This window comes from Triturus cristatus, chromosome 1_1 (assembly GCF_964204655.1).
Source record: "Triturus cristatus chromosome 1_1, aTriCri1.1, whole genome shotgun sequence".
NCBI classification, from domain to species: domain Eukaryota; kingdom Metazoa; phylum Chordata; class Amphibia; order Caudata; family Salamandridae; genus Triturus; species Triturus cristatus.
The window spans coordinates 406,274,943-406,301,713 of NC_140579.1; the positions used below are offsets into that span (position 1 = coordinate 406,274,943).

General features: G+C 45.3%; 1 protein-coding gene across 1 annotated transcript in view; it reads left to right on the forward strand.

Annotated features, from left to right (window-relative positions):
• The window catches only part of LOC146870324 (uncharacterized), a 115,988-nt gene extending 94,294 nt beyond the window's left edge, over nt 1–21,694 (forward strand). Inside the window, exon 7 of the mRNA XM_085640185.1 lies at nt 20,826–21,694. Within this exon, the coding sequence (XP_085496311.1) occupies nt 20,826–21,056 (231 nt within the window). The 3' untranslated portion in view covers nt 21,057–21,694. The remainder of the gene's footprint in view (nt 1–20,825) is intronic.
• Nucleotides 21,695–26,771: the final 5,077 nt, after the last annotated feature.

Here is a 26,771-nt window from a genome sequence, read left to right on the forward strand (position 1 = left end):
CCTTGCTTGGCTGTACAAGATGGCAGTCCCTTCATCATTTATCCCAGGTTCTTCATTGCTCTCCACCAAATAGATTTACAGCCTGCCTCCTTTCTCCACTCCCCACCTCTCCAGGGCAGCCCTGCTACTTGGTGTGTGCCATACATTTGATGTCATCACATGTGTCTTTTGAAATAAATATGTATGATACGAATCTGAATTTTCTTGAAGATCTGTGTACTTTCTATCGCTTAGCATTCTTTTCTGAGGACATCACCAGTGAATTAGAGAGAAAATCTTGTAGTGTGGTTGGAGATATATGTGTGTGTGTGTGTTTGTAGCATGTGTGGTTTTATTTTCGTTTTAGTTGGTTTTATTATAAGAGATACAAGACTAATATGAATCACAGGTGCATTTTGTAAATAAATGTTTGAGGCATTTGTGGCTGTAGATACACATGCTGTGCATACTCATGCCATCTAGTGTGCATACTCCTGCTATCTAACATTGGCCCAGGATGTGTGAAAGTTGTTTTTCTTCGAATAATTCGAGGTTCTGTGACTCCACACCTTGCTTGCAATGCACATAGCTATCTGTTCTACTGTTAGATTGTTTTATTTCCACCTCCAGACATGTGCTCAGGAATGACACCATTGTGGTGTTCTTTTCGTTCTTCACGATTCCTCTCCCTCCGTTGGTACTTTATTAGATTACGTTTTCTCTTCGGTCGTATCGGGTGGACGCCTACAGTTTCATCCGAGACTGTTCTCCAGTCGACTCCAGCCCCTGTTGAAGCTTTGCCCATCCGAGCCTCTTTCCCTTCCATTCGGTCCGCTCTCAATATGCCTCGCCTGTGATTGAACGGATGCCTTTTCGATACTGCCTTCTGTGTCATGTGAAATACCTCTGAGCCTACCTCCACCAGGTCTGTAATCTTTGCCTCTCACCCGAGCATGACTAGGCCTCTTATGAAGCAAGTAGGTCCTTCAGGTCGAGAAATACTCCTTGAGACTACTGAGATGTTGCAGCAAAGATACCCCAGACCTCTTTGGCACCCAAGACCTTGAGGGGGAACATCATCCTGAGCCTTCGGCCCCTGACAGGAGGCTTTCTTTCCCAAAGAGAGTTCCACCTCCAACCTTGAGATTGAAGACTTCAAAGATTTCCCGCCTGCTCAACAGGTCGTGAATACAGCTCCTTCTAACCCTTCTTCTCAACACCGCTCCAAGCTTCCACCCCAGAAGGGGCGTACAGCAGCTCTGGACCCACAGAGGCAGGCTTCTGGACAACAACTTCCTTCAGGCCATGGTCGGCACTGACAGTCGATTTCAGACACCACACCCAGCTTTGGCTCAGTGCCAAAGAAAATGTTAAAGCCAACTTCCTCAGCACCGTTCGCTCTCGGCTCGGCGAGGACCCAACCGCTGGATCCCAAACCGTTGGTGTCGAAACCCAGGTTGCGCTGGTGCCGACTAGAAAATCAGCCATCGAACCAGTTCTCCAGAAGCTGCAGGATGAACTTGATGCTCGCCAGAGACAGATAAGTTATCCATCCCCAGATGGGACGAATCCTCACACAACCTCCAGTGCCAGGTACTCAACCTTCTAAGAGATAGGTCAGCTTAGAGGAAGCTCTGGAGCCCCCTCCACCACCAAAGCAACGGAAGAAGCATGACAAAGCGGCCAGTCCTCTTCCTGATCCTGGGCTGCCACCCCCATCTCCTACCTCACCCACCACCATCATTGCCCCCACCTTTCTCTGCCTGACCCAATTTCGGATACCACACAGTGATCACCACATTCTGACATAGGTGAACATGGTGGGGGGATCGATACAACATGCCCCCACAGGGAGACCCAGGGGATTTTTCTGACGTTGATTGACCTGCGGATATGGATCCCGACCATTATCCTGCATGCCCCTCCCTGCCTGGCGACACCACTGTAGGGCTGCTGCTTGCCATAACGTCGTATTGCATAAAGAGCCTGTTGAAGAGGATTTCCTCTTTGAAACTCTGTCCTCGGACCATCATTTCATGTAGGATGTAGCAACAAGTCCACGAGTTAGAACTCCATCCGGGAGTCCTCCTCTGGTGTTTTCAACGCTGGGGGTTTCTGGATATGGACCTCTTCATCACTGCAGAAAACGCATGATGCTCAAACTTCACCTCCTGTTATGAACCCCAATGTTCCCCAATATATGCCTAGGTAGTTACACGACATTTTACCTACATCTGTCCTACCATTGTTCTACATAATAACTTGGCACTGACCTTTTACCTAGTTAGGTGCTACATGACTGTTGTGTGGTTTTCTCAGAAAAACTAGCCTCATGTATTATGCATGAGGATTCTCAGTATCACAACAGAATTACCATCTTCTGCATAATAACTCTGAATAAGGGTCACCTCTATCATCATCCTTGCCCGACATGCCCACTGTACACTTTTAGGTAGAACCCCTGAGGGTACCTTTTGGGTATATAAGCACTACATCTTCGCTGGGCAATTTAGAGGAGAAGAAGACTTTCATGCTGACTGAGATGCTGAGATCCCAGCACGCAGACACTCCAGCATGCAGTGGTCTGACATCCCTTGTGGTGTGTCCATCTCGAGACCAAGACGGGGTCCTTCGCTCTCCCACATCAGGTAGTGGGGTTGGCTCTATCCTAAAGGGATTCTTGGCTATACACCTACATTAATGCTAGGTGCACTTAGGTACATCTAGTTAGGGTTTGCATCGTAGGAGTACGCATTATTACTGTTATGGATATATATGCCTGCGTATATTCATTGTCATAGCCCTATGGTAGAACTCTACCTTTTCTTTACTCCATTGGTGCTCATAACCGTATATATCTGTTTATGTCTAATGGTTGTTGCAGCACATGTATTTTATTCTAGAATAACGCTGTTCAATAAATACTTAATGAAAACGTCCCCACCATTTATTCTGTGTACGTCTGTGAGACTAAGTGAGCACAAGAGACTGAGAGAAAAATACTGTACTGTTTCCACGATCCCTGAGGGGTCAGGGTTGTCATGTTCGATAGTTGCCAGGAACTAATTGCTCCTCGGTAAGAGGGGCTCATAGTGGCACTGTGAGCTAGCTGGTCGACATACTAACATATCCTTCGGGGGTGCCTGTAATCAGTCTGGACACCAATCCCTTAGTTTATGTTGTCTAAACGCGCAGATCCTATATAGATTTGTAGGAACTACACGACATGGCGCCACCAACGTTAGTTTGGTTCCTATTTAATGTTCAAATCTGAGTAGTTCAGTCGTGCTTTCTCAGAGACCCTTACTCGCATTCACCCAGAGACGTCTGGTGTGAGAAGGGAAAAATCCGCCACAGCTGAGTAGGTATATTCTATATATTGGCTGTAGGTATATTCAAGCTTCGTTATCTGGGACATCTTTCGCTACCTGTGTTGCCGTTTTCCCTTGGAGGGAATGCATCTGCCCGTAAGCTGCTGCTGAGGCCAAGGAGGGGTGCTGGTCAGAACTACAGCTCCCAGGAGCGCGTGCGGAGTCACAGCTGTGTCGTGGCCCGCCCCACCCGCTCACAAACACTTAAAATACCTCGCGGAACCCGCTGGCGCGGGTCCCGCTTCGTTATCTGGGACATCGTTCGCTACCTGTGCTGCCGTTTTCCCTTGGAGGGACTGCATCTGCCCGTGAGCTGCTGCTGAGGCCAAGGAGGGGTGCTGGTCAGAACTACAGCTCCCAGGAGCGCGTGCGGAGTCACAGCTGTGTCGTGGCCCGCCCCACCCGCCTATTGGTCCCTGCATCATTTATATTTTGTCTCGCTAGCCACTGCGCGGGACGCCCGGGACGAAGCCCGGACAAAGGGCGGACAGTCTGTGACAGTCCGGGACAGGCTGGGTCAGTGCTGGGCCAGGAACCATGTCCATCGTTCTCATCATACTATTGTGAGTTCCTAAAAGGGAGTGTTGCATATCTTCTGAGGTCTTGTTACCCATTGTGTTTTATTGTTTTCTCTTAAAAACATATCAGTCACATATTGGTTGATACAAATAGAGTAGAGCAATAGTGTGGCATCAGCTAGCTAACTTGTGGGGTATGTCTAAACAAAAGGTTCCCCATGTGTCTAACACCATGGACAATTATTTGGTGCAGGTTGTAAGTAAAATCAACAGCGAGAGAAGGGCGTCATTGGGGTTGAGCGGTCATACTATTTCCCCTATGACGAGATCTTTGTCAGATTCCTCACTAGAATCTTCGTTGCAGGGTAATGCTAGTGTCGTTGCTGATATTGAGGTTCTAGTTAGTGATATCCTCGAACAAAGTGCGTCTTCTATCGTTAACTTACAAACCACCCTCGATGTAGACGTAGCTCCAGACATCGAAGCAGACATAGTAGCAGAAAAATCCCTGGCCCTGCACCTAGAGCAGTTAGAGCATGTAGAAAAACCTCGGGTAAAAGTGGTGGGCCACGTTCTGGTAGAAAAAAGGCTACCACTGCACCCAAAAGTTTGGACAAGGTTGAGGTAAATGGGTCACAAGGTGATAAAGTGAAAGAGGATGAGCAAAACAAAAACATAGCCAGCATGATTGACTCAAAGATCAAGTGTATTATAAAACCGTTGGTTGCCAAAATTGATCAACTTATGGCAGAGGTATTAAGATTGAGTGCTCTCCTAAACAAGACAGTGGAGGAGGTGGACAGGGAGGTGGATAATATATCAATTCTGGTGCCGAGCAGAGCTACACTAAATGTGGAGCACCCTAAGTGTGGGGTAGGGGCTGAAGAAACAGTGGTATTGAACCCCCTTCCTATTCAATCTATAGTAGGTAATGCCGGTCAGAATACAGTCAAAGAAGACCCCCCACTAAGACATACTGTACCGCATCAAGAGAGAGATTTATTCCAATGTATAGCCGAGGCTTCCCCTCTTGTATTAGTTCTTGCTAATGCACCTACCTTGTCGCCTGGTAAAGTGGAATCTACATCCTCCTTGATTAGTAAATCTTTGCATTGGATGCTAAATAACATGAAGATAACTCCATGGGGTGAACAAAAATTAGCAGGGGAAATTATTATGGCAAGAAGAGTAGTATGGCTAGGGAACAACCCGAAAAAATTTGCGGGAGATTGTATAGTTCTTAATTTCTCAAATTTGGGTGTACTCCCTAATGTCTTGGCTAATATATTTCCCCCTCAACGAAGGGGTACCGCTATAATTCCACTAACACTAGAATATTTTTACGGTAAGGGAGGAAGAGAAGGGAATCGGATGACATCACGACCAAAGCGCATCCCCGTCACCAATAAATGGTGTAGGAGTGACTTAAATAGCGCTTGGGGTATTAGCCTGGAAAATAGGTTTGGGGTCTTATCTGATTTGAATGAATGCGATTGACTTAAAAGGGATGGTAGACTGGAAAAAAAGAACGAAGCACAATCTGATAGAATGTGGGCTCCTTTAGTGCAGAGATCTATCCCATTGAGTGTAGAACTTATTCCCCAACCAGAAATGACGAGCGTAACCAACCACTTAGAGAGCCAGTTTGAGGAAACTGACCCAGTCCAACTGATTTGCTCTAACTCTTTAGACAAATGTGATAGTTCAGGATATGGGGTATTAACAGCAGAGCCGCTAGGTAGTTCATCTACTAATGCTGAGTATGAGACTGAGACGGAGGGTGAGATCCAAAGTGCATTAATAATACAAGACCCCCCTTGTCCCCCAGCAGTTGACGCAGGGTTGACTTTTCTTTCTTGGAACCTTGCTGGTATTGGTAACAAGTTAACATCTCCTGAATGGTGTAGCTTTATTGACCAGTTCGACATTATCCTTTTTCAGGAATCCTGGTCATTGGTTCCCATTCATCGTTTGGGGTTCCTCAATTTCCAGGTACCCGCTATTAAAAAAACCAAAGGTCGTCCATCTGGGGGCTTGATAATTTGGATTCGCCAATCACTATGCTGCAAAATTAAGCAACATAGTTTTTCATCAAATGACATCTTGGCAGTGAACATCACATGGGCCCCTGGCCATGGAGTGGCCATTTTTAATATCTATGCTAGAGGGATGGTCGGGGGACATACATCTGACGTAATTACTGCTCTTGATCTCCAACTTGAAGCACTTCCAACCCAGCTGCCTGCTATTGTGGGAGGTGATGTTAATACCACATTTGAGCCACTTGGATATGAAGATCAATTTCTTGCTACTGAGGAGGACAGTAAATGGGGTGTCCCTCAGCTGGAACTTCCTGTAGTTAAAAGATGGACAGCAGTAGCCATTCAACTCAAAGCTCTATGCTTAGAGAGAGGGCTCAGAGCAGCCAATGGGCGTACTCTGTCTGATCGCCAGGGAGCAAAAACATTTGATAATGGTAGGTCCTCCAGTCGTATAGATTATTTCCTGGTGGATGTTAGAGAATGGCATAGGATGATTGATATGACCATTGAGACGAGGGTGGAAAGTGACCACAACCCTCTCTGTATGGAGTTCCAAGCACTTAAGGGGTTTAGAGAACCTAAATCGGGGGGGGGGGGGGGGGGGGAAACCACCTTGGATATTGTAGCCTCGAATAATATGCGCCACGTTAAATGGGGCAGATTTATCGAGAAACCAGAGAAGTTGGAGGATCTTAAAAAAGTGGTAATAGATGAAGTGGCTAACATAAACATTCATTCTGCCAACCAAAACTTTCCCCAAGCTATGCTTGAGGCCCATAACCACTTATTCACCATACTTCAAGGGTTCTTTGTGAAGACTATAAAATCAGACAATGCTAACAAAACCAAAATATCTGAGGCGGGATGGTACAATAAAGCTTGTAGAGTTGCCCGCCAGAACCTTAGTGCCGAACTTAGATCTAGAAATATCCCAGGTGTGAGAAAGGCTAGAGAGACATATAGGCACACACAGAAAGTGGCCAAAAAACAGTGGGATGAGGAACAGTGGTGTGATCTGAAAACCGCTTGTGTAGCCAAAGATCAAAAACAATTTTGGGCTATAGTCAAGTGGGATAGAGGAGGGTCAGCTCAACCGCCCCAAAACAATGTTGCTATTCACCAGTGGGTTGATTTTTTTAGACCACAATACGCCTGTAACCCATCTGAAGGAGAGAGTTCAATTCCCCCCACTATTTTTTATCAATGTCAGTTATTTACAATCAAAGATGTCAATTTAGCATTAGACTGTGTGACTGGGGGTAGAGCCCCGGGAATGGATGGCATTCCAGCCGACGTGTTTTTAAGTGATAGATTATCTTGGTGTCAATATTTCGAATGGTTAGCTAATCCTGTGGCCAAGGGTGCGCCTATTCCCACCTCATGGAAAGGTGCGGAAATAATTACGGTTTTTAAAAAGGGTGACAAATCACTAGCTAGTAATTATAGACCTATCAGTCTTATAGACTCAGCCCAAAAACTTATAGGTCGACTAGTGCAAAATAAATTACAATCTTGGAAAGCAGAAAATAATATTCTGTCCCCATATCAAGCTGGTTTTCGACCTTGCACAAGCTCTGTTGATCAGGTTTTTTATTTTTTAGCACACTATTGGAGGAACGTGACCTTGACCAATGGGACACTTTATGCGGTCTTTGTAGACCTAAAATCAGCTTTTGATTTAGTTCCCCGTTCTAAACTTTGGAGGGTTCTCGCTGACGCAGGGATGGCGCCGGAACTCTTAACGCTCCTAGTCCGCTTGCATGAGAACAATTACGCAAGAATTAGGTGGGGGGCACAGGGTGAGGTGACCGATCCATTTCCTGTCGAGCGTGGTGTCCGTCAGGGGTGTGTATTGGCACCCACGTTGTTTCCTTTATATATCAACGGCATAGTAGATCACCTTAGTTGCTCCCCCACAGATGCCCCAGTATTAGCAGGGGCTCGCGTGCCAGTTCTCATGTTTGCTGATGACACGCTGATAGTTTCTCGGACTCCGAGTGGGCTCCAGAAGGCTATAAATGCGTTTGGAGATTTCTGTCAAATGCGTGGGCTTGAGATAAATACCTCCAAAACCAAGTTCATGTCCCTGAACCAGCGGAAGACATTTAAAGGTGTAATTAATTTCAATGGTACTCCACTAGAACAGGTCGAGGCATTCACGTATTTAGAAATATCCCTCCAGAGTAACATGAGCTGGAAAAGTCATATTGATATGGCTGTTTTAAAATTTCACCAGCTGGCGGGTGTAATTGCTTTTAAACATAAATCTTCTTTAACTAAACCTGTTACCCCTGCCCTAGAAATCTACAACATGAAGGTCATAAGTGCCTCTCTTTATGGTTCGGAACTGTGGGGTTTTACAAACACGAAACAATTAACAATGGCAGAGAACAAGTTTTTACGTTGTTTAGTTGGGGTTCCCCAAAGTACCCCCACTCTCCCGCTTGTATATGATCTTGGCAGGAAAAAAATAGAAGATATAGCACGGTTGCGTCCCCTACTCTTTTGGAGACGGATTATGATAACTCCCGAACTAGCCCACTATGCTACTGCCCTGAAGGACATTACCAGGGCAGATCGTTTTCATTCCATCTCATGGCTTAAGGAAATTAGGGGTTTGTTAATAAAGTTGGAATTAGACCATCTGTGGGTTGACCCAAATGGTTCAAGCTTCCCATCAAAGTCAACTATCAAAAAAATGTACTGGGACATGATTTTGTTGTCGGCCCATAGTTCTGGTACTAATGCAAAGCTAACGAACCGCTTTCTTAATATTAAACCCCTACCATCCTGTGAGGCTTATTGGGATATCATAGAAAGGCCCCTCGACAGAAAATTGTATTTTCAGTTCAGAATTGGGTCTCTCCCTGTTAAAGCGTTCACTCACAAATGGTCACCTACTCGGGACATTAAGTGTCACTGTTGTAAAGATCTGACCGAGAACATAGGCCATTTGTTGTTCATTTGTCCCCTGTACATTTGCCCCCGTCGTAAATGGCTAAAACCAGTGTGTACAAATTTGGGGACACGCAATTACGCAGAGGCTCTAAGAATTCTTGAATCAGATTGTTCATCCTGTATGGCAATTGCTGTCGCAAAATTTTTAGGGTGGGCCTGGATTATACGCACTCGCACTTTAAAGCCTTCAGTAGCTAGCCAATGAATTTTATGACATCGAATAATGTAAGACTAATTTTTATAATTAAGTCCTTTTTCGAACTGTTTTAATTTATTGTTGATAAAAATGTATCCTTGTAACTGACAGCTTCATGGTTTAATGAGTTTTTATAAAATAATGAACTTTTATCTTGTAGTATTTATAATGTTGTGTTAGGATGTATATCTGCTTTTATGACAGCTGTCGAATAAAGCTTTGAAATTGAATTGATATTCAAGCTTGAAGGATCATAGTTCCCTACATTGTGCATAAAACCTTATCTCAATTTCCTTGACACTCTTTTCAACAATATCTGTTGAAGAAAACGCAACAGCATTACATGGGAATGTAGCAGGGAAAGGAGAGCAAGAAGGTGCTATAAACATTTCAGAAAATGTCAGGAATACACTTACTTTAAAACTAGCAGAGTTTGGAGTCTCAGCACTAGGGGGGACTGTAACATTCGTGATCGAGGCACATGAGTCATTCAGGACGGAGGCATTCTATTCATGGGTTAAATTCCCACCTGCAGACGCACGCACAAATACATTTCATTCTTACATCCCGGATGAAACGCCTGAAGAATATTGTCCATACGAGGACATTGAAGTTCCGCTCAGTTACCAGGAGCATATAAACTGGTTTAGAGGTGCCCTCCCACACACCACAGAAAAAGTGAGACTCGGTCTGCTCAGCAGAGACGGAGCGACTTGGCCAGTCCTAGCGGCTTACACACCTCATCCAGAAGATGACACATTGCCAATAGCAGACTTGTGTCCATTTCACAAAGAAATAATAAAACTTTACAGAAATCTGACACAGTTCATCATGAGAACACTCACACTTCAACCAACTAAAATTACCCCAGCAGGTCAACTACGAGGAACTGCAACTAAAATTACCTCACAAACACTGAAGGCTGTTATGGGAAGAATGCCCACTTAACATGAGCAAATGCCCTTCTGGATAGCTTAGAAAATAGCACAGTTAGAGGCAGTGTTTCCACACACAGGCCCACAAGAAAAATACAGAATACTGATGATATGCTTGCCAATGGGAATAGCTGCCCAAAATAGAGGAATGTACCACTTGGGTTACAGTTTTCGCTGCCATCTATACCAGAACTCATGGTATCCCTTCAATAGCAGTGATACCAGAAGTATTGAGACACATCCAGAATGAGTATGGAGCAGAACCTGCTTTAAACTCAGGGATTAAATGATTAGGCAATTTTTCCCAGGTATCTACTAATATGTTAGCAAACATAAAAGGGGAAGCAGCAGTGGTGGCTATATGCCCCGGCTTGAGGGAATACACTCCTGCACAACAGGAGCGTGAATTACCAAATATTATCGAAGATACATACGCCGAATTAGGTAGAGATAATTTGGGAGCCAGAGCTATGAAACCACAACTAATGTGTAGTCCTGAAAAGGATAACACCAAGCAAGCACCCGATTCTTCAAAGAAGAAATGAGATAATAAAAAACAAATAAATAGAGAGAATAGATCATAATCAAGGACTGGGTCTCCTCAGCTGGAGCCCTCCGAAAGGAGGTATAACCTTAGAAATCATGATAACATAAAAAAAACTGACAGGTATCAGGATACTGATACACGTTCCTCTTGTTCCTTTCAGGGTTCATCAAAAAACTCAGAGAGGGAAGGACAGTCAGAACACAGATCAGAAGAGCGAACAAAGTCCAGAGACCCACATCGCAGTTCAGACTTTAATATCAAAAAAGAAGATAAACCAAAATCAAAACATCAATTTAAAAAGAAGAAGGTTGCAGGCCTTAAAATAAGTAATGCCCAGGTCTGGGTGCAAGCAGCGGTTCGTTGGCGTCGGTCATCATTGTCGGTGAGACCAGGGTTGCGGTGTGAGATACGTCGGTGCCCTCTGCGGAGCCTTCAGGTCACGGCTGCTTTCCCCCCTCTGCGGCAACTGAAACCTTAGTTCCAGAGTCTTTGCTGTCCCAGAGACTTCGAGAACAGGAGGCAATCTCGATTTCAAGCCTTTGGAGAACTCAGCAACAAGTAATGAAAGTTCAGTCCAGTCCTTTCACTGCCCAAGGCAGAAGCAAAGCAACAGAAACGGGAAGTACTCCTCCTGGCAGCTCTTCTTCTTGTCAGGTTCCTTAATTCCAGTGCGTGTCTAAAGTTCTGGGGTTTGGGCACCAATATTTAAACAGCAAAATGTCTTTGATCTCTTTGTGCAGAGGGCGCCTGTGCCCAGCCTGAACCAGTTCGACCTTCTCCGGTCCAGCTTCCTAGCAGGAGGTGGCATCAGCATTGTCCCAGACAGACCAGGCCCATTCAGGTGCAAGAAATTCTCCCATTCCTATATACGCAGCCCAGGTCTATTCAGCCCAGCCCTGACTCACCCAGGTAAGACAGGACATGCCTCAACCCCCTCAGTGGCTGTCTGGAGTAAATGCACATCCCCAGCCCTGTCTCACCCCAAAGCCAATCCTCAACCCAGCAGAGGCACACAGGATGGCTAAGTAAGAAAATACCTACTTTCTAAAAGTGATATTTTCAAGCACCGAATATAAAAACCATCTTTACTAAAAGATACATTTTTACATTCTGAGGTCAGACATACCAAACTTGATATTCCTAACTTGTCCCAATGGGAAGATTTACCTATAAGGTATTATAAGTAAACTCCCATTCTTTCCTATTGGACAGTTAGCCGTTCCATAGTGAAAAATGCAGTGCACCGTAATTCACTACCAGGACATGTCGCTCACTGCAGCACATGTCCTACCTTGAGTATGCACAGCACCTGTCGTGCCCCCACAAGACTTACCTTCTGCTTGTGGAGTGATCCCACGGGGATGACGTGGACAACCACCTCCAGCTCCCTCCTTCTCCCAGAAAGAACTAAGTACTAACCAGGCCGAAGAGGGGACTGGGGGAGGCAGCCAAGATAAAGGCGAAGGCAGCGTAGAAGGAGGCTGTGATAGATCACCCTCAGGTGTTCTTAGGGTCTCGTGGTATACACCGCCTAAGGGATAGAGCAAAGGGGGGTAACACTCACGCCAGTCACAGATAACAAGCTCAACCAACACAGAACACAAGAATGACGTAGTCACCTGAGATGCAGCGCCTAGAGGGCGGAGTAGACCAGTTGATTGTATGCTGAACCCACAAAGGAACGCTCTGCAAACACCAATATCCCAGAAACAGCAACGCGATGCCTCCGTATTGGTGCTGTTGAAATGGGGAGAAGCAAGTGCCTCAGCACTGTCCCAAAGTAAAGGGAAAAAGCGACTCCATGTCCCAGCGCGAGTCGCAGTAGAAAAAAGAAGTACGTGCTCCTGTGCTGGTGAGACAATCCAGGGACCCCGACCTCGTGCCTCTACACGAGTCGCGGGGACCAAAAGTAAATGCACTCCTGCACTGGCCGGGAAAACAAAGGAACGTGACTTCATGCCCTTGCACGAGTCGCGGTGGACAAACAGTAAACGCGCTCCTGCGCTGGTGAGGCAATCCAGGGAACGCGCCTCGTGCCTCTGCACGAGTCGCGGGGACCAAAAGTAAACGCGCTCCTGCGCTGGCCGGGAAAATAAAGGAACGCGACCTCGTGCCTCTGCACGAGTCGCGGGGACCAAAAGTGAACGCGCTCCTGCGCTGGCTGGGAAAATAAAGGAACGCGACTCCGTGCCCTTGCACGAGTCGCGGTGGACAAACAGTAAACGTGCTCCTGCGCTGGCTGGGGTAACAAAGTAACGCAACTTCGTGCCTCTGCACGAGTCGCGGAGACAAGGATTCTGTGGGCGCCCTTGCGCGGTCCGGATGGAATATCCGGTTGCATGTAGAGCATTCGCTAGCGCTCCTGCGAAGCTCAGTAATGGAATACGAAGCGCTGGTTGCGGGCGACTACGCATCTGATATGCGATCCTCCCCGGAAGTGCCAGTCAGCTGGTGTCATCAGCTGATTCCGTCTAGGAAGGACTAGACGGCCAACCTGCCTGACGTGGTGTCAGCGGTAAGAGTGCTAGCACGCACGCAACACACCGCACGCCAGCCATACAAGGAGCAAGGGAACATGGCAGCACTCTGCCCACAGGGGTACCTTGGGCCTACCAGAGGGGTGACTTACATGTGGAACAAGGGAAGGGTAGGGTTTGGCAAGTGGGTGCACTTGCCAAGCCAAAATGGCAGTAAAACTGCACGCAGACACTGTGGAGGCAAGTCTGAGAACCCAGTTAAAGGGCTGCTCGCGTGGGAGGCACAACCAGTGCTGCAGGCCCACTAGCAGCATTATATTTACAGGCCCTGGCACTCTCAGTGCACTTTACTAGGGACTTAGAAGTAAATCAAATATGCCAATCATGGAAACACTAATTCATAATACAATTTACAGCAGGAGCACTTGTACTTTACCACTGAACAGCAGTGGAAAAATGCCCAGAGACACCAAGCCTGCAAAAACAGAGTGAAAACCCGGAAGTCAAAAAGCAAAAAGACAAGGGAAACATGCTAAAAGATTCCAGGTCTATCAACCCCCCTAGAGGAAATTGGCCTGTGCTAGCCTCATCGCTGCTTTCCACAAGACAAACCAGCCGCTTTCACAAGGACTACAAATAAGACCAACTCCATCTTGGACTACACATTTGTGGCCTCGAAGATTTTTGGTAAGATCTTGAGTTACTGTATAATACCCAGAGTAGTGAGTGACCACTTGCCCCAGCAAGTCGACCTCCTATTACATCCCCCAGAGCTCCTCAAAGCAGCGATCTAATGGTCCAACCTTGAGCTTACAATCTAAAACGCCTGGCTTGGAACAGAAGGATGGCAGCTGCAATAATGAACTATATGATCACTTCTCAAATCACTGCCACCCAACATGTGAAGTGGATTAACTGGGAATCTCTAATCGCGGGACTCATTAAGAACTGGCCCTCTAACTGCCCACAACCCCCCCAACACATCTACTAAATGGGCACCCTGGTACTGTATAGCCCTTCAGAGAAAACAAAGAGAACTTAACAAGCAAATTATGCAGCTGCGAATAAAGGACATAATGCCCAGCCATACTACAACCGACCAAATTGCAGCGCTGAGGCACTCTTATAAAAAGGCAATTTGGTCAGCCAAAAAGACGCGTCAAGAAAATATACGGATACAACTGCTACACACAAGTAAAACAAAATAGTAAACAATTCTGGGCAGAAATGAACTCATTCGCTAATGGCAGTTTTTGCCATCACAATGCCGGAATCTCAGCATTAGACTGGATTACTCACATTGAAGCAGCCCGCCCAGGACAAGCCACGAATTGTGCAATTGAGAAAGGCATAACCGTGAAGGGTCCCATGCCCACAGAGAACCTGCCATAGGGAAAATGGCTGAAAGAATTGGAAGTTCGGCAATGCTTGAAGAAACTGAGATCAGATGGGCACTCCTTTGGTTAATTTGCCATTTTCGACCAATACAATTCCAGCATCATGGAGAGGAAACATTCTCAACCCCATCATCAAGTCAGGCTCATGGACAAACCCAGCGAACTATAGATTAATCGCCCTGATCGATGTGGAAGCCAAACTCTATTCTGCCGATCTTTTAACAGATCTGAAACTATGGGCATCAGCCGAAAACATCATTGTTATTGTTATTGTTAATTTTAGTTTATAGAGGGCTTAAGTTCCAGGAGGGGTTGTATCGCAAAGGGGAGTATTATGCCCAGGCTTCTGTGAATAAAAGGGTCTTTAGTTTCTTCCTGAAAGACAGGAGGCAGCTTTCAGAGTGAAGCTGACCTGGCAGCCTGTTCCAGAGTTGCGGCATGAGGGCTGAGAAGGCTCGACCGCCTTTAGAAGTGTAGTGAAATTGTGGGCATTTTAGGAGGCCCTCCATGGAGGACCTTAGTGAGCGACAGGGGGTATATTTCTCCAGGCGTTCCTTAATGTAATTGGGCGCTTGCCCAAACAAGGCCTTATGTGTAATGCAGAGGCCTTTAAATTTGGCCGTCTGCTTGATGGGTAACCAATGCAGTTGTTGCATTAGGGGTGCAGCCCAAGTGTGCCTGGGTAGTTTGAAGATCAACCTAGCCGCATCGTTCATCACCACCTGGAGTTTACGCAGCAATGAGTCCAGTAATCCGATTTAGAGCGAATTCCTGTATTCAAGCCGGGCCAGGATCAGGGCGGCTACCACTGTCCTCATCGTTGAAAAGGAGAGGATGGGGGAGAGTCTCCTCAGCTGCCTGAGTAGGCTCACACAGGTTCCGAAAACGGTGGTGATTTGATTGGCAAGGGAGAGTTTGACATCTATCTTGATTCCCAGACTTGTCACCACCAAAGCTGGGGCTGGGGTAACACCCAGCTCATCTGGCCAGAAATGGGAGTTCCAGGGATTGCTGTCATTAGTGACAGCCAACACCTCCGTTTTGCCATCCCAGCTACTCAAACGGGATTTACGTCCGGCATGAGTACAACCACCAATCTTCTGGCCCTCAGTCTTCTGATCAAAAAGGCAAATCACAAGGCCTTCAACCTATATACCTACTTTGTCGACTTAAAAGCGCCCTTCGACACAGTCCCAAGGGACTTCTTTTGAGCAAAAATGGCTAGATGGGGCATATCTCCAAATCTTCTCAAGGCCATTATCGAGCTATATTCAGACACCTGGGAACAAAATAAAATAGGTAAGGGCGATAGAACGACTAGAAAGATCCCCACACTTATCAGCCTAAAACAAGGATGTGTCCTCGCCCCCGTCTCTTTAACATATACACAGCAGATATGGATGTCCTGCTATCAGTTTCGAGTAATCCACCAAAACTCGCAAAAATAGACCAGTGTGCAGTCTACAATATGCATAGGACATTGTTTTATGCAGCCAGACTCCTATCGGCCTTCAGTGTCAAAAACAGCCCTCCTTAGTTTTACTGAATCATCAGACCTGAAGTTAAATCACAGCAAAGCTAAAGTTATTTGTCTCCTCCTGATAAACAGGCAGCAAAACACAAAGTTTAAATGGAAAGCAACAGGGAACAGGATCGACCAGGTCAGCACCTACAAATACTTAGGGATGTAAATAGACTCCAGATTAAATTTTAAAAAGTATCTTGCACAAAGAAGGGCTTCAGCCAACAAGCTATTCTTCGCCTTCAACCTAATAAAAAAAAAAAGATGTCTCAGTCATACTAGTTGCAAATAATTGGGGCAAAATTCCTACCCTCGCTGACCTCTGGTTCATAACTCCTCAAGGGCAAAGATACAACCACTCTCAACCAATTACAGTCTGTTCTGTTCAAACTCATCTTTCACCTACCACAACACATTCCTCAAGCTCAAGTGCCCCTGAAATTCCGGCTCTTCCACCAACTCTCGGTAAGGATGGCCGCAATAATCGAATTGAGCTGGAAGATGAGAAATGCACCACCTGAGTCACTGGCTGCTTTGAGCGGGTCAGAAATGGCAAGCCAGCATACTTATAACAATAACTGGCCAACAGTGCTCCACCAAGCTTTAACAGCCTTTAACCTCTCCAATGCCTGGAAGTTAAACATCAGCATCACAGTGTTTTTAAAAAATTGCCTATAAAGCAGCTAAGCTAAAAGCTTGGACACTTCATAAAGCAGAATTGGCTGGAAAAAAGCACGGCTGGTCAGTCTTACAATCTTAAAGCAACTGGGGTTCCCAACCATATCTTATGTGCCACATCTCTCAAGCCATCCAGCATTTTTGTCTATTAACCCGCATGGGAGCTTTTCCCTCAAAAGATCAGGTCCCGTCCTGGAAACAAAGCTGGCCTAACTCTCTTTGCTGTTTATGCGGCCAATTCGACGAAAGCCTATTACATTTTCTGTGCATTTGCCCCACAGTCAATCACTTAGACAGAAATCACACTGCCCCGCGTTTTGGTCACTCAAGATAAGATCCTGCAGTGATGGCATTATTGAATAGTATATCAATCCAGCTTTCCTGCGCGGCTGCCAAGTTCCTACTACAAGTGAGGAAATTATTAGCAGCACAATCTGTTCTATTCCATATAGGTACCCTATATAGGTGCAGGTAACACTGCAAACTTTGACCTATATCCTTCCCTACATTAAATACATAACGGTTCTTAGGCACTGACCTTTTACCTAGATATGACACTGCATTCAGAACGCAGGTTTTTCCCTAGTTCGAAACTCCTTCATTATGCATGAGGCTTCTTGGAAGCACAGCAGGACTGACAGCAGGACTAACATCTCCTGTATAATATCTCTGTATAAAGTTCAGGGCCAATGTCATCCTTTTGGCTGACACAATAACACAGAAAGGTAGGACCCCTGGGGAGACCTGTGGGTATATATACATCATGTCTTGCTTAGAGAGACAGAGGAGGATGTGACTTCCCGGCCGACACACTGACCAGAGACCCTGAGGTTCCTGCATGCAGATACTACAGCTCGCAGTGGTATAACATCCCTCGCATGGTGTCCAACTCGAGACCCGGACGGGGTGCCATATTCTCTCCTTTCTCAGGTAATGGGGTTGACTAGACCTTAGAGGGATTCTTGGCATAACACCTACACAGATGTTAGGTACATCTAGCTAGAGAGGCATCGTAGGAGTACGCACTTTTATCATGTGTTTTATATACGTGTATGTATTCATGATTATTGCAAAATGGTAGAGCTTTACCATCCCTTTACTTTCGTAGTACTGCTAATCATATATCTCTGCTACTGTCTAATGGTTGTTACAGCACATCTATTTTACACGAAAATAACAACTGTTCAATAAATCCTTGTTGAAACGCCCAGACTGTTTACTCTGTGTATCTCTGAGAGAAACTAAGTGAGCACAAGTAGTATATTGTTATCACAATCCTGGGGGATCATGGTTGTCATGTTCTGAGGTTGCCAGAAACTATTCTCTCCCCGATAAGAGGAGATTCTAGTGGCACTGTGAGCTATCTTATGCAAACAGGTTAACATATCTAGTGGGGGTGCTCGGAACCAGTCTGCCACCAAACCCACAGTTTATGTTATCCAAACGCACAGATTCTGTATAGGATTTATAGGAACTACACGACATGGCGCCCAACGCTGGTTGGGTACTTATTTAACCCAGAGACCCCTACTCACAAAACACCAGAGAAGTCAGTAGTGGGTGGACACAAACTCCGACACAGCTGAGTAGGTGAAAATCCTATTTATTAGCTGTTGGTTAATCAAGCTTGAAGGACACAGTGTTCCTAAAATTGTGCATTAAATACCTTATCTCAGTTCCCTTGAACAAACTTCTTCTTTACAAAAATGACAGAGAGGAGATAACCCAGTAGAGGATCTACACAACTCAGCCGGAGAAGAAGATGCAGACGCAATTCAAATTGCAGAAAAATTCAGACACACAGTCACCCTGAAACTGTTAGAAAATGATTTAACACCAGGTGGTGGCATATTAGCCTTCGTGATTGAGGCACACGAATCTAACAAAACAGAGTTATTTTATTTGTGGGTTACATTCACAGCAGCAAATGCCAGAACAAAGACATTTCACTCTTACACAGAAGAAGATGCACCATCGAAATATTGTCTGTTTGGGGACATTAAGGTTCCCCATACGTACCAGGAACATTTATACTGGTTTAAAGGCACCCTACCCCATATAAGAGGAAGATTAGGCGCGCTCGGAGGAGAAGGGGCAACATGGCCGATATTAGCGGCCTACACACCACATGAATGAATGCATGAATTAATGAAAGAGTTTATATAGCGCTCAGCTTCTCCAAAAGGAGTGTCCCGGTGCTGCAGAATCACATAGCTGCTAGCCCAAATGATGGTTTAGCTTCCAAAGAGCCAAGATTTCAACAGTTTTTTAAAACTCATCAAATCTCTCATACGTCTAAGGGGCAGCGGAAGTTTGTTCCATGCCTGTGCCCTCCGGAGGCTGAAGGATTTGCCACCCCTGCGCACCAGGTGAACCTTCAGGACGCAGGCGAGCGCCCCCGCTGTTGATCTAAGTGCCCTAGTCAGAGTGTACCAACTGACACGTCTTGTGAAGTAGCTGGGCCCTTTACCATGAAGAGCCTTAAAGAACATTACTAAGGTCTTACACTGTATCTGCTCCCTAACAGGGAGCCAATGTAGTGCTCTAAGATGCAGTGTCATATGGGACCTCGGTTTTAGGCGAAGTATCACCCTGGTTGCAGCATTTTGTACCACCTGAAGACATTGAAGGAGGAAGTCTGACACACCCAGATAAAAGATATTCCCGTAATCCAGCCTTGATGTGATCAGTGCTTGGATCACGGTCCTCCTAAAAGTCTAGCGGAAGAAGTGGAAGAAACTTTCTCACCATCCGTAGCAATCCAATACAGGTCCCGACTAGAGCCTGAACTTGGGAATGCATAGTAAGAGCATCATCGATACGAATTCCCAAGTTTCTGACTGTAGGTTGAGCCACACCGGGAGGAGAAAATTCCTACGAACACCATTGACTCCAGTTGTGTACTGTAGGCAGGCCGAAGAAGACTATTTCTGACTTGTTAGAATTGCACTTCAGCTGGTTTTCCTCCAACCACCCGAAGACGTCAGTGAGGCAAGATCTAATCATGCCCCCATTGAACTCACTACCTCTGTTGCAAGAGAAAACCAACTGAGTGTCGTCAGCGTATGAAATTATCTTTACCCCATAGGACTCTACCACTGTAGCTAAAGGGGACATATATAGATTAAAAAGCATAGGGCTAAGACAAGAACCCTGAGGGACTCCAACTTGTAGACTAGGCAAGGGGGAGGAAAACGGAGGAGTCCAGATCACCTGTCCTCTCTTTTCCAAATAGGAGGTAAACCAGGCTAGAGCCTGACCACCAAAACCCATCCTTTCCAGTCTATCGAGGAGCCTCCTCATCCTGACATTAGCACAATGCCACAGGGAGACTTACCCATACAACATAAAGATGTAATAAAAATATACAGAAACATGACGCAATTTGTCATGAGGACATTCACATTCCAACCAGCAATAGTTGCAACAAATGGAACTCAATCTCACGGTACAGCAACTAAAATCACACCACAAACATTACATGCAGTAATGGGCAAGATGAACAAAAAACATGAACAAATGCCATTCTGGGTAGCTCAGAAAATAACACAGCTTGAGGCAGTATTCCCAAATACTACCCCATATGAAAACACAGAATGCTAACAATCTGCTTGCCCTTGGGAATAACACCACAAGTAGAGGATTGTACCACTTGGGGTACAGTCTTTGCTGCCATTTATACCAGAACTCATGGTATACCTTCATTTGCAGTGATACCCGATGTGTTAAGACAAATACTGAACGAGTACGGAGCAGATCCTGCTCTGAACTTAGGGATGTAGTTACTAGGTAACTATGCCCAGGTATCAGCAATAATACTAGCTAATATTAAAGGGGAAGCAGCTTCAGTGGCAATCCGCCAATGCCTAAGGGAGTTCAGTCCTTTAGAACAGGAACACGAGCTACCAAAAATGATTGAAACTGCGTGTGCAGAATTAGGCAGAGACAGTTTGGGTGGGAAAGCTTTAAAACCACAACTGATGGGCAGTCCTGAAAAGGACACTTCCAAACAGACACCTGCTTCTACTAAGAAGAAGTGGGATAATAAAAAACAACAAACATTTAAAGAGAACAGATCTCAATCCCGAGGTAGATCTCCTCCCCAGAAGCCCACCGAAAAGAGGTATAACCTCAGGAATAGGGATAATATTAGGAAACCTGGTAGGTATCAGGATACTAATATACGTTCCTCTCGTTCCTTTCAGGGTTCATCGATAAACTCCGAGAGGGAAGGACGGTCAGTAAGACAAGAAGAGCGTACAAAGCCCAGAGACAAGCAGCACGCTCAAGATTACACTTCCAAAAAAGAAGACAAGCCAAAGCAAAAGCCACAGTTCAAAAAGAAGAAGGTTGCAGGTCTAAAGATCAGACATGCCCAGAATTCTGAGGACTCGACGACTGAACGTGGAATGGGCTCAGACGATGCTAGACAGTGAGGCAGAAGTAACAATAGCTCGTCCGAACCTGATGGAATTTCTGGTGACAGCGGACTTGAATTATTATATCACGGTAGAAACACCTGACACTAGGGTGAGTGTCCCACATATAGTATATGAAATTACGCTCCAGATGGAGGGGGACAAGTGTAGGAAAGTTAGAGGTCTCTTTTGGGAGAACCTTACGTTTGGCTATGACATTTTATTAGCTGAATGAGATTGGCTGCCAGCATTTGTCATGGAATGCCCTAAAGGAGAAACGGTAATTCTACTGGCATTCTCAGACCATATACCCAGGCATTTGCAACACACACATGAGCAGGAGTGGGTGGTAGCCCAAGCTCCAGCATTATTTAAAAGCCATGTTGGATGGGCTGAGGATTCCACCCACCACATAATTCCTTTAAAGAATTCTCCTACTGCACAGAGGCAGTATCCAATAAAGCAAGAAGCTAAAAAACAGGTCAGGGAGATCTTAGATCAACTTGAATACCAAGGGGTGATTGAAACATGCACCTCTCAAATGAACAAACCTTTATTTTCAGTCATGACAATACATATCGTCTAGTTTTAGATTACAGACAGTTAAACAATTGCACTAAGACATTTGCAGTTCAGAATGCACACAGTGGTGCATTAATAAAAAATACAAAACAAAGCTTGATATCTCAAATGGATTTTTCTGCCTAAATATAGCGCCTGAAAGCAGGTATCTAGCAGCATTCTCAGCGCTAGGGTCCCAGCGGCAATTTCGTCGACTCCCCAAGGGTATAAGAATAGCCCGGGTTGTTTTTAGGCAGGGTAACAGAGTTACTTCAAAAATTAGATGGAGATGCATTGTCCTATTTGGATGATATTTATCTGACGGATGATGACCTGGAGGAGCACTTGAACAGAGTGAATACCATAATTTTGGGATTTGCATCTGAGGGCTACAAATTTTACTTTAAAAAATCAAATATAGCCCACCTCAGTGTCCTGACAGGCATTTTTTTTAGAAAAATGAGCGCTGCTCCAACCTTCAAGATCATTAAAAAATCTACAATCGGGGCGTGGCCAAGCAAGATGGCCGAACGGACGTGAGCCCCTTCAGCTCCGGGCCCCCTTGGCTGCTTAAACCCACTTTCTACTGATCCAGCGGAAAAGGGCAAATTTGCATATCCTCCTTGCGTCACAGATCCGTTATCGCACAAACTCATTCACGCATGCATTCATTGGTGGGGCCCATAACACCAACACTCATTCATCTCACTCGAATCTGCACACAGGAGGATGAGAGTCGCTGGACATGGACTATATTACCTATAGGAGGAAAATTCCTTATAATATATACATTATTTAAATTAGTACCTATAGAATCCTAACTTTAACATTAAGGCACTCCACCACTTGGTCGATGGACCAATTAGTTGGACTGGTTGATGGTGATTTAGAACTAGCTAAAACACATTTAAAGCTTCAGAATCTTTAATCAATACCTTACTTAAAGAATCACAAACTCATTTTCTTTTAATCAATGTTCAGTTTATCTAATTAATTTGCTTTCATTTGCATATTCAGCGTTTCTGTCAATACAGAGTTAAATTTTGAGTATTCAGCACAATTTATCATGACATTTATATTTACCTAATTCTTGATATCGGGGACCCTTTCTCAAGACCCTGTTAGCTCTGCATAAATCAAATCCTTTCGGGTGAAATTGTCCCAATCGAATGCAGGCTAATACCCAAATAAGTCCGGAAAAGTTATTTCGCTCAGCACGGCACAGTCCCAAAGATCTCCAAAGGACCAGGCAATCATGCAAGCAAATTGGTCACGCAAGTTCGGGACACCCCTCTGGAACGCACTAGCTCTAGCACCAACCAGCACTAACTCTCTCCTCTCCTACAGTTCCCTTTTTATAATGATTTCTAGGGTAATCGGTAACAATTTCTAAATCTAAACACTCTGATTGGCTAAATCCCTCAAATTTGCAATATGGTCCACCATTCTCACGATCCTGGGTACTCAGGGAAATGGCTTATGTCATTCTTTTAGCATATAAAGTTCTCATACGTAAAGGTCCGAAGTATCAATGCTTTGACCTCCAAGCATAGGTGGTTATTGTTTTCCTCTTGTCATTCACACTAGCCGAATTCTGGCAGTCCTCCACGTTCCTATCCTTGATGAGGAACACTATGCTCTGATCTGAGGACGTCTGGAGATCTTCAGAGCCATCCGAGTCTGCGCAGTAGACATCACGCTCACAAGACGGTGGCCACTTCCGAACTCCATTTTGAATATCATGGCCTAGTAGGCCCGAAGGCCAACTTAAGCAAAACAAACATAAGACATAATTAATATACGAAAATGAAGATTCTAATGTTTAATCCCACACTAATCCCATTATATGTTAGTATTTTCCTAGTTTATAGCAACATTTAAAGCAATAATACTCACCATTCAGCTATACCAGGAACGCAACCCACTACAAAGCAACATAAATCATGCAATTTCTATCACAACACCTTCTATCGTTAATATGCGTACCACAGTTAGTCATCGAAGTTAATCTGTCATGCCATTAGCGTTTAGTCCCGCATGTAATTTGTGTTTATCAAGATGCACTGTTGGTTAGTTGTACCCCGGCACACAGGTAATACAGGTTAATATCTAAATTGATTACGCAATTAGTATTTTCATGCAAAAATAGAGAAGGTATACAAAATTTCATTTTACCTGCTCCACCACTACACTGGAGGATAGGCAAAATCCGCATGAGGGCAGCGGAAACCTACCTGCGCTGAATTGGAGCGCGGCAGCCGGTTCCGAGATCGGCTTCCAGACCTAGGAGCCGATGATAGAGTGACGAGGAGCGCGACCGGGCAGGCTCCTCAAAATGGCGCACTAGAGAGGTGGCGGTCGGGGCTCGTGCGGACCCGTGGAAGCCCACCTGCACTGGGCGCCACAGGAGTGTGTCTACCTTGGTGGTGTGCTCCACCTGGCATGAGCGTCACGTGAGGAGGAGGTGCGGATGTCTCCGGCGACCCTCCGTTTTGCCACAAGGGAGAGGACCCTGTTAGCCGCCAAGCATCCTGTACCCTTTCATTGCTCAGAGATGCACAAACTACCACTCCCATAATGCAATAGTTTGGATCTTGGGTTGTGTGCCTTCCCATGCTGCACGGGGGCAAGGTCATCTGACTGTGTTAGCATATAAGCCTTCAGCGCCCTGTCTCAGGTGCTTGGCTTTGCTTTCAGTGAGGACTACACCCTTCCTTTGAGAGACTCTATCCTCGGAACCTTTTTCCCTTGCTGGTTTGAGCCTTCCTGACCAGTGAAACCCTTGAGCGCGAGGACGCGCTGAACTCCTAAGAACCTTTTGAACTTTCCGAGTTTTGTTTCAAAGCGTGAGGTAGAACTGTGGTTTTTCCTTCATTTGTGCCTTTCTGACCCGTGAAACCCTTTGAGCGCGAGGACACACTGAATTCCTGTTTACGCCCGACTTCGAGTTAGTAGATGAAGTCGCGTTCCAGCTGGTTTGAATTTATGGCGTTCGCGAGCCTAAGCAAGGTCGCGCTCCTGCTACATGCAATCTTTTTGTCTCGGATTAAGCACATTCAAAACAAGCATTTGCAATGCAATAGGTCTCGCATTTGCAAGAGTTTAAGCTACTGGCACTGTAAATGACAATACTTATTATTTATGTTTTAAAAACCAACACATAAATAAAAGGCATTGTCATTTACAATGCCAAATAGCTCAAACTCTCGCAAATGTGAGACCCATTGCACTGCCACAGTGAAAGCGTGCATGGCGCTCTGGTCATACATAGAAGCAGCAACAAAGCTGCATTTGATTGCAAGCCCTGAAGTAATCAAGAGAAACAAAAGAGGACACAGAAAAGTTCCCCCTGTTTGGATGATAAAAGGACTGCCTCCAGAGATTAAACTTCCCCTCCTTCCTGGGTGCTGTCTAGGTCATTATCCCACTGGAAGGCGTAATACAGGCTCATACAGCCGCGTGTGTCGTACTTAAAGGATTGCCTCCGAAAAGCAGCCGAGTTGAGGGTCATTTCGAGAAATCTGGACGTACAATTCAAACACGACTGTCTACTACAAGCCGAGCCATTCTGACAATCATAAGTCAAAAAAAAAATCTTCATAGCATACTAATGCTATATTAAAATGTGAAAGACTAGTTTGTCAGGGCATGCATTGTCACTCTTTTTTTTGCTGTCTTGTACTACCTAAGAAGTTTAAAGGCGGGGTTTGGGGGGGGGGGGGGCACTCTTAGCTTCAGCCTCTGTCCAGTGTGATTTTCAAGGTATGGCTTATAAATCAAAGCACCAACTTAATATGCATCCTTCTTGTCTTGAGTAATAAATGTGGTGGGGCAAAGACGAATATCGAACCCAGCATTGAACCAAAGTCACAAAAGCGAGTTTTAACTTAGAGTAATGTACTCGAATATTGAACAATAATGAAACAGATTGTACAATCATGTACAATCAGTACTGAACATCAGTTTTAAAACATTTATTGACCAACATCGACAGGTAGGCACTGCCCAAATCCGTGGAAATGGTTTTATATTCAGAGAATTCTGATTTCTTAATGAGTGCAGATTTTACAAATTCCTTGTACATTTTGGAAACTGCTCGCATATTCTGAATATTTTGGAAACTATTTTCAGATGTGTTTCTAGACCTGCACTTGCAGGCAAACAGAGCACCCAGAATCAGAAAGAAATGAGAAAATACTGAAACAGGGAGGGCGGGCTTCAGCTGGTATCATATGCTAGGAAAACTACTTGTAGCGATTGAGGCATTTGTTGTGCAGCAGCAAAGTTGAGTTGCAGGCTAACCTCAGGGGTCGTTACCTGAGGAGTCAATCTTGAGGAGAAACAGCCCCGTTCGCGGCGCTCAGTCTCCCAGCGGAGGCTCTCCCCTTACACTCGGGGCTTTCTCCCATGCATTTCAATGGTGGCATCTTGAGCACCCAGGCTCTAGCGCTGATATGCATGCAAAGGGATCCGGGGGGGATGTGGTAAGATGTGGGAGGGCCAAGAACCCTGGCAGCATGCTTTGCCAATGCAGAATTTTAGGCTCTGGCAATTATTTTTACTGATGCTGCATCAACAAAAAGAGAAATGATTATTGCCAATGCTGAATAGCATTGGTGAAAAAAAAAGTCCAACAGTATGTAAGCTCACATGTCATCACACATATACACATAGGTGGCATGACGCTGCAGCGACTCACCATGAGTGTGTTTATGCTTTCATGCATCGACATGCATGTGTGCACTTAAGTTATGTAGGGTTGTTGCTATCACTGTTAAAGCAGGTGAAGTGGCACTGGGCCCCAAGGTCACAGCTCAAGCAATGGTGGGGGGGGGGGGGGGTTCTTCCTTGCAATAAGACCCATGGCACACTGGCTACACCACTTAAGGAATGACAAAGCCGCCATTTATGTTTTCTTTGCAGTTCCAAGATGCTTCTTTGCCAATCTTGAAAGGGGTGAATAAAAAAATAAAAAAATAGGTTAAATATGCGCAAATGACCCTTTTCATAAATGAGTGACATAGCAGCATATTGCAGTTGCTGGATAGGGACAACATTTTAAAGGGATATGATGGGAAGGGATGGGGAGCAATGTTAGTTTGGGCTGGGTGGGTGAAACTAAACATTGCTGAGTGACGAGAGTAACAGGTGGTAGGTGAGGTGATTTCAAGC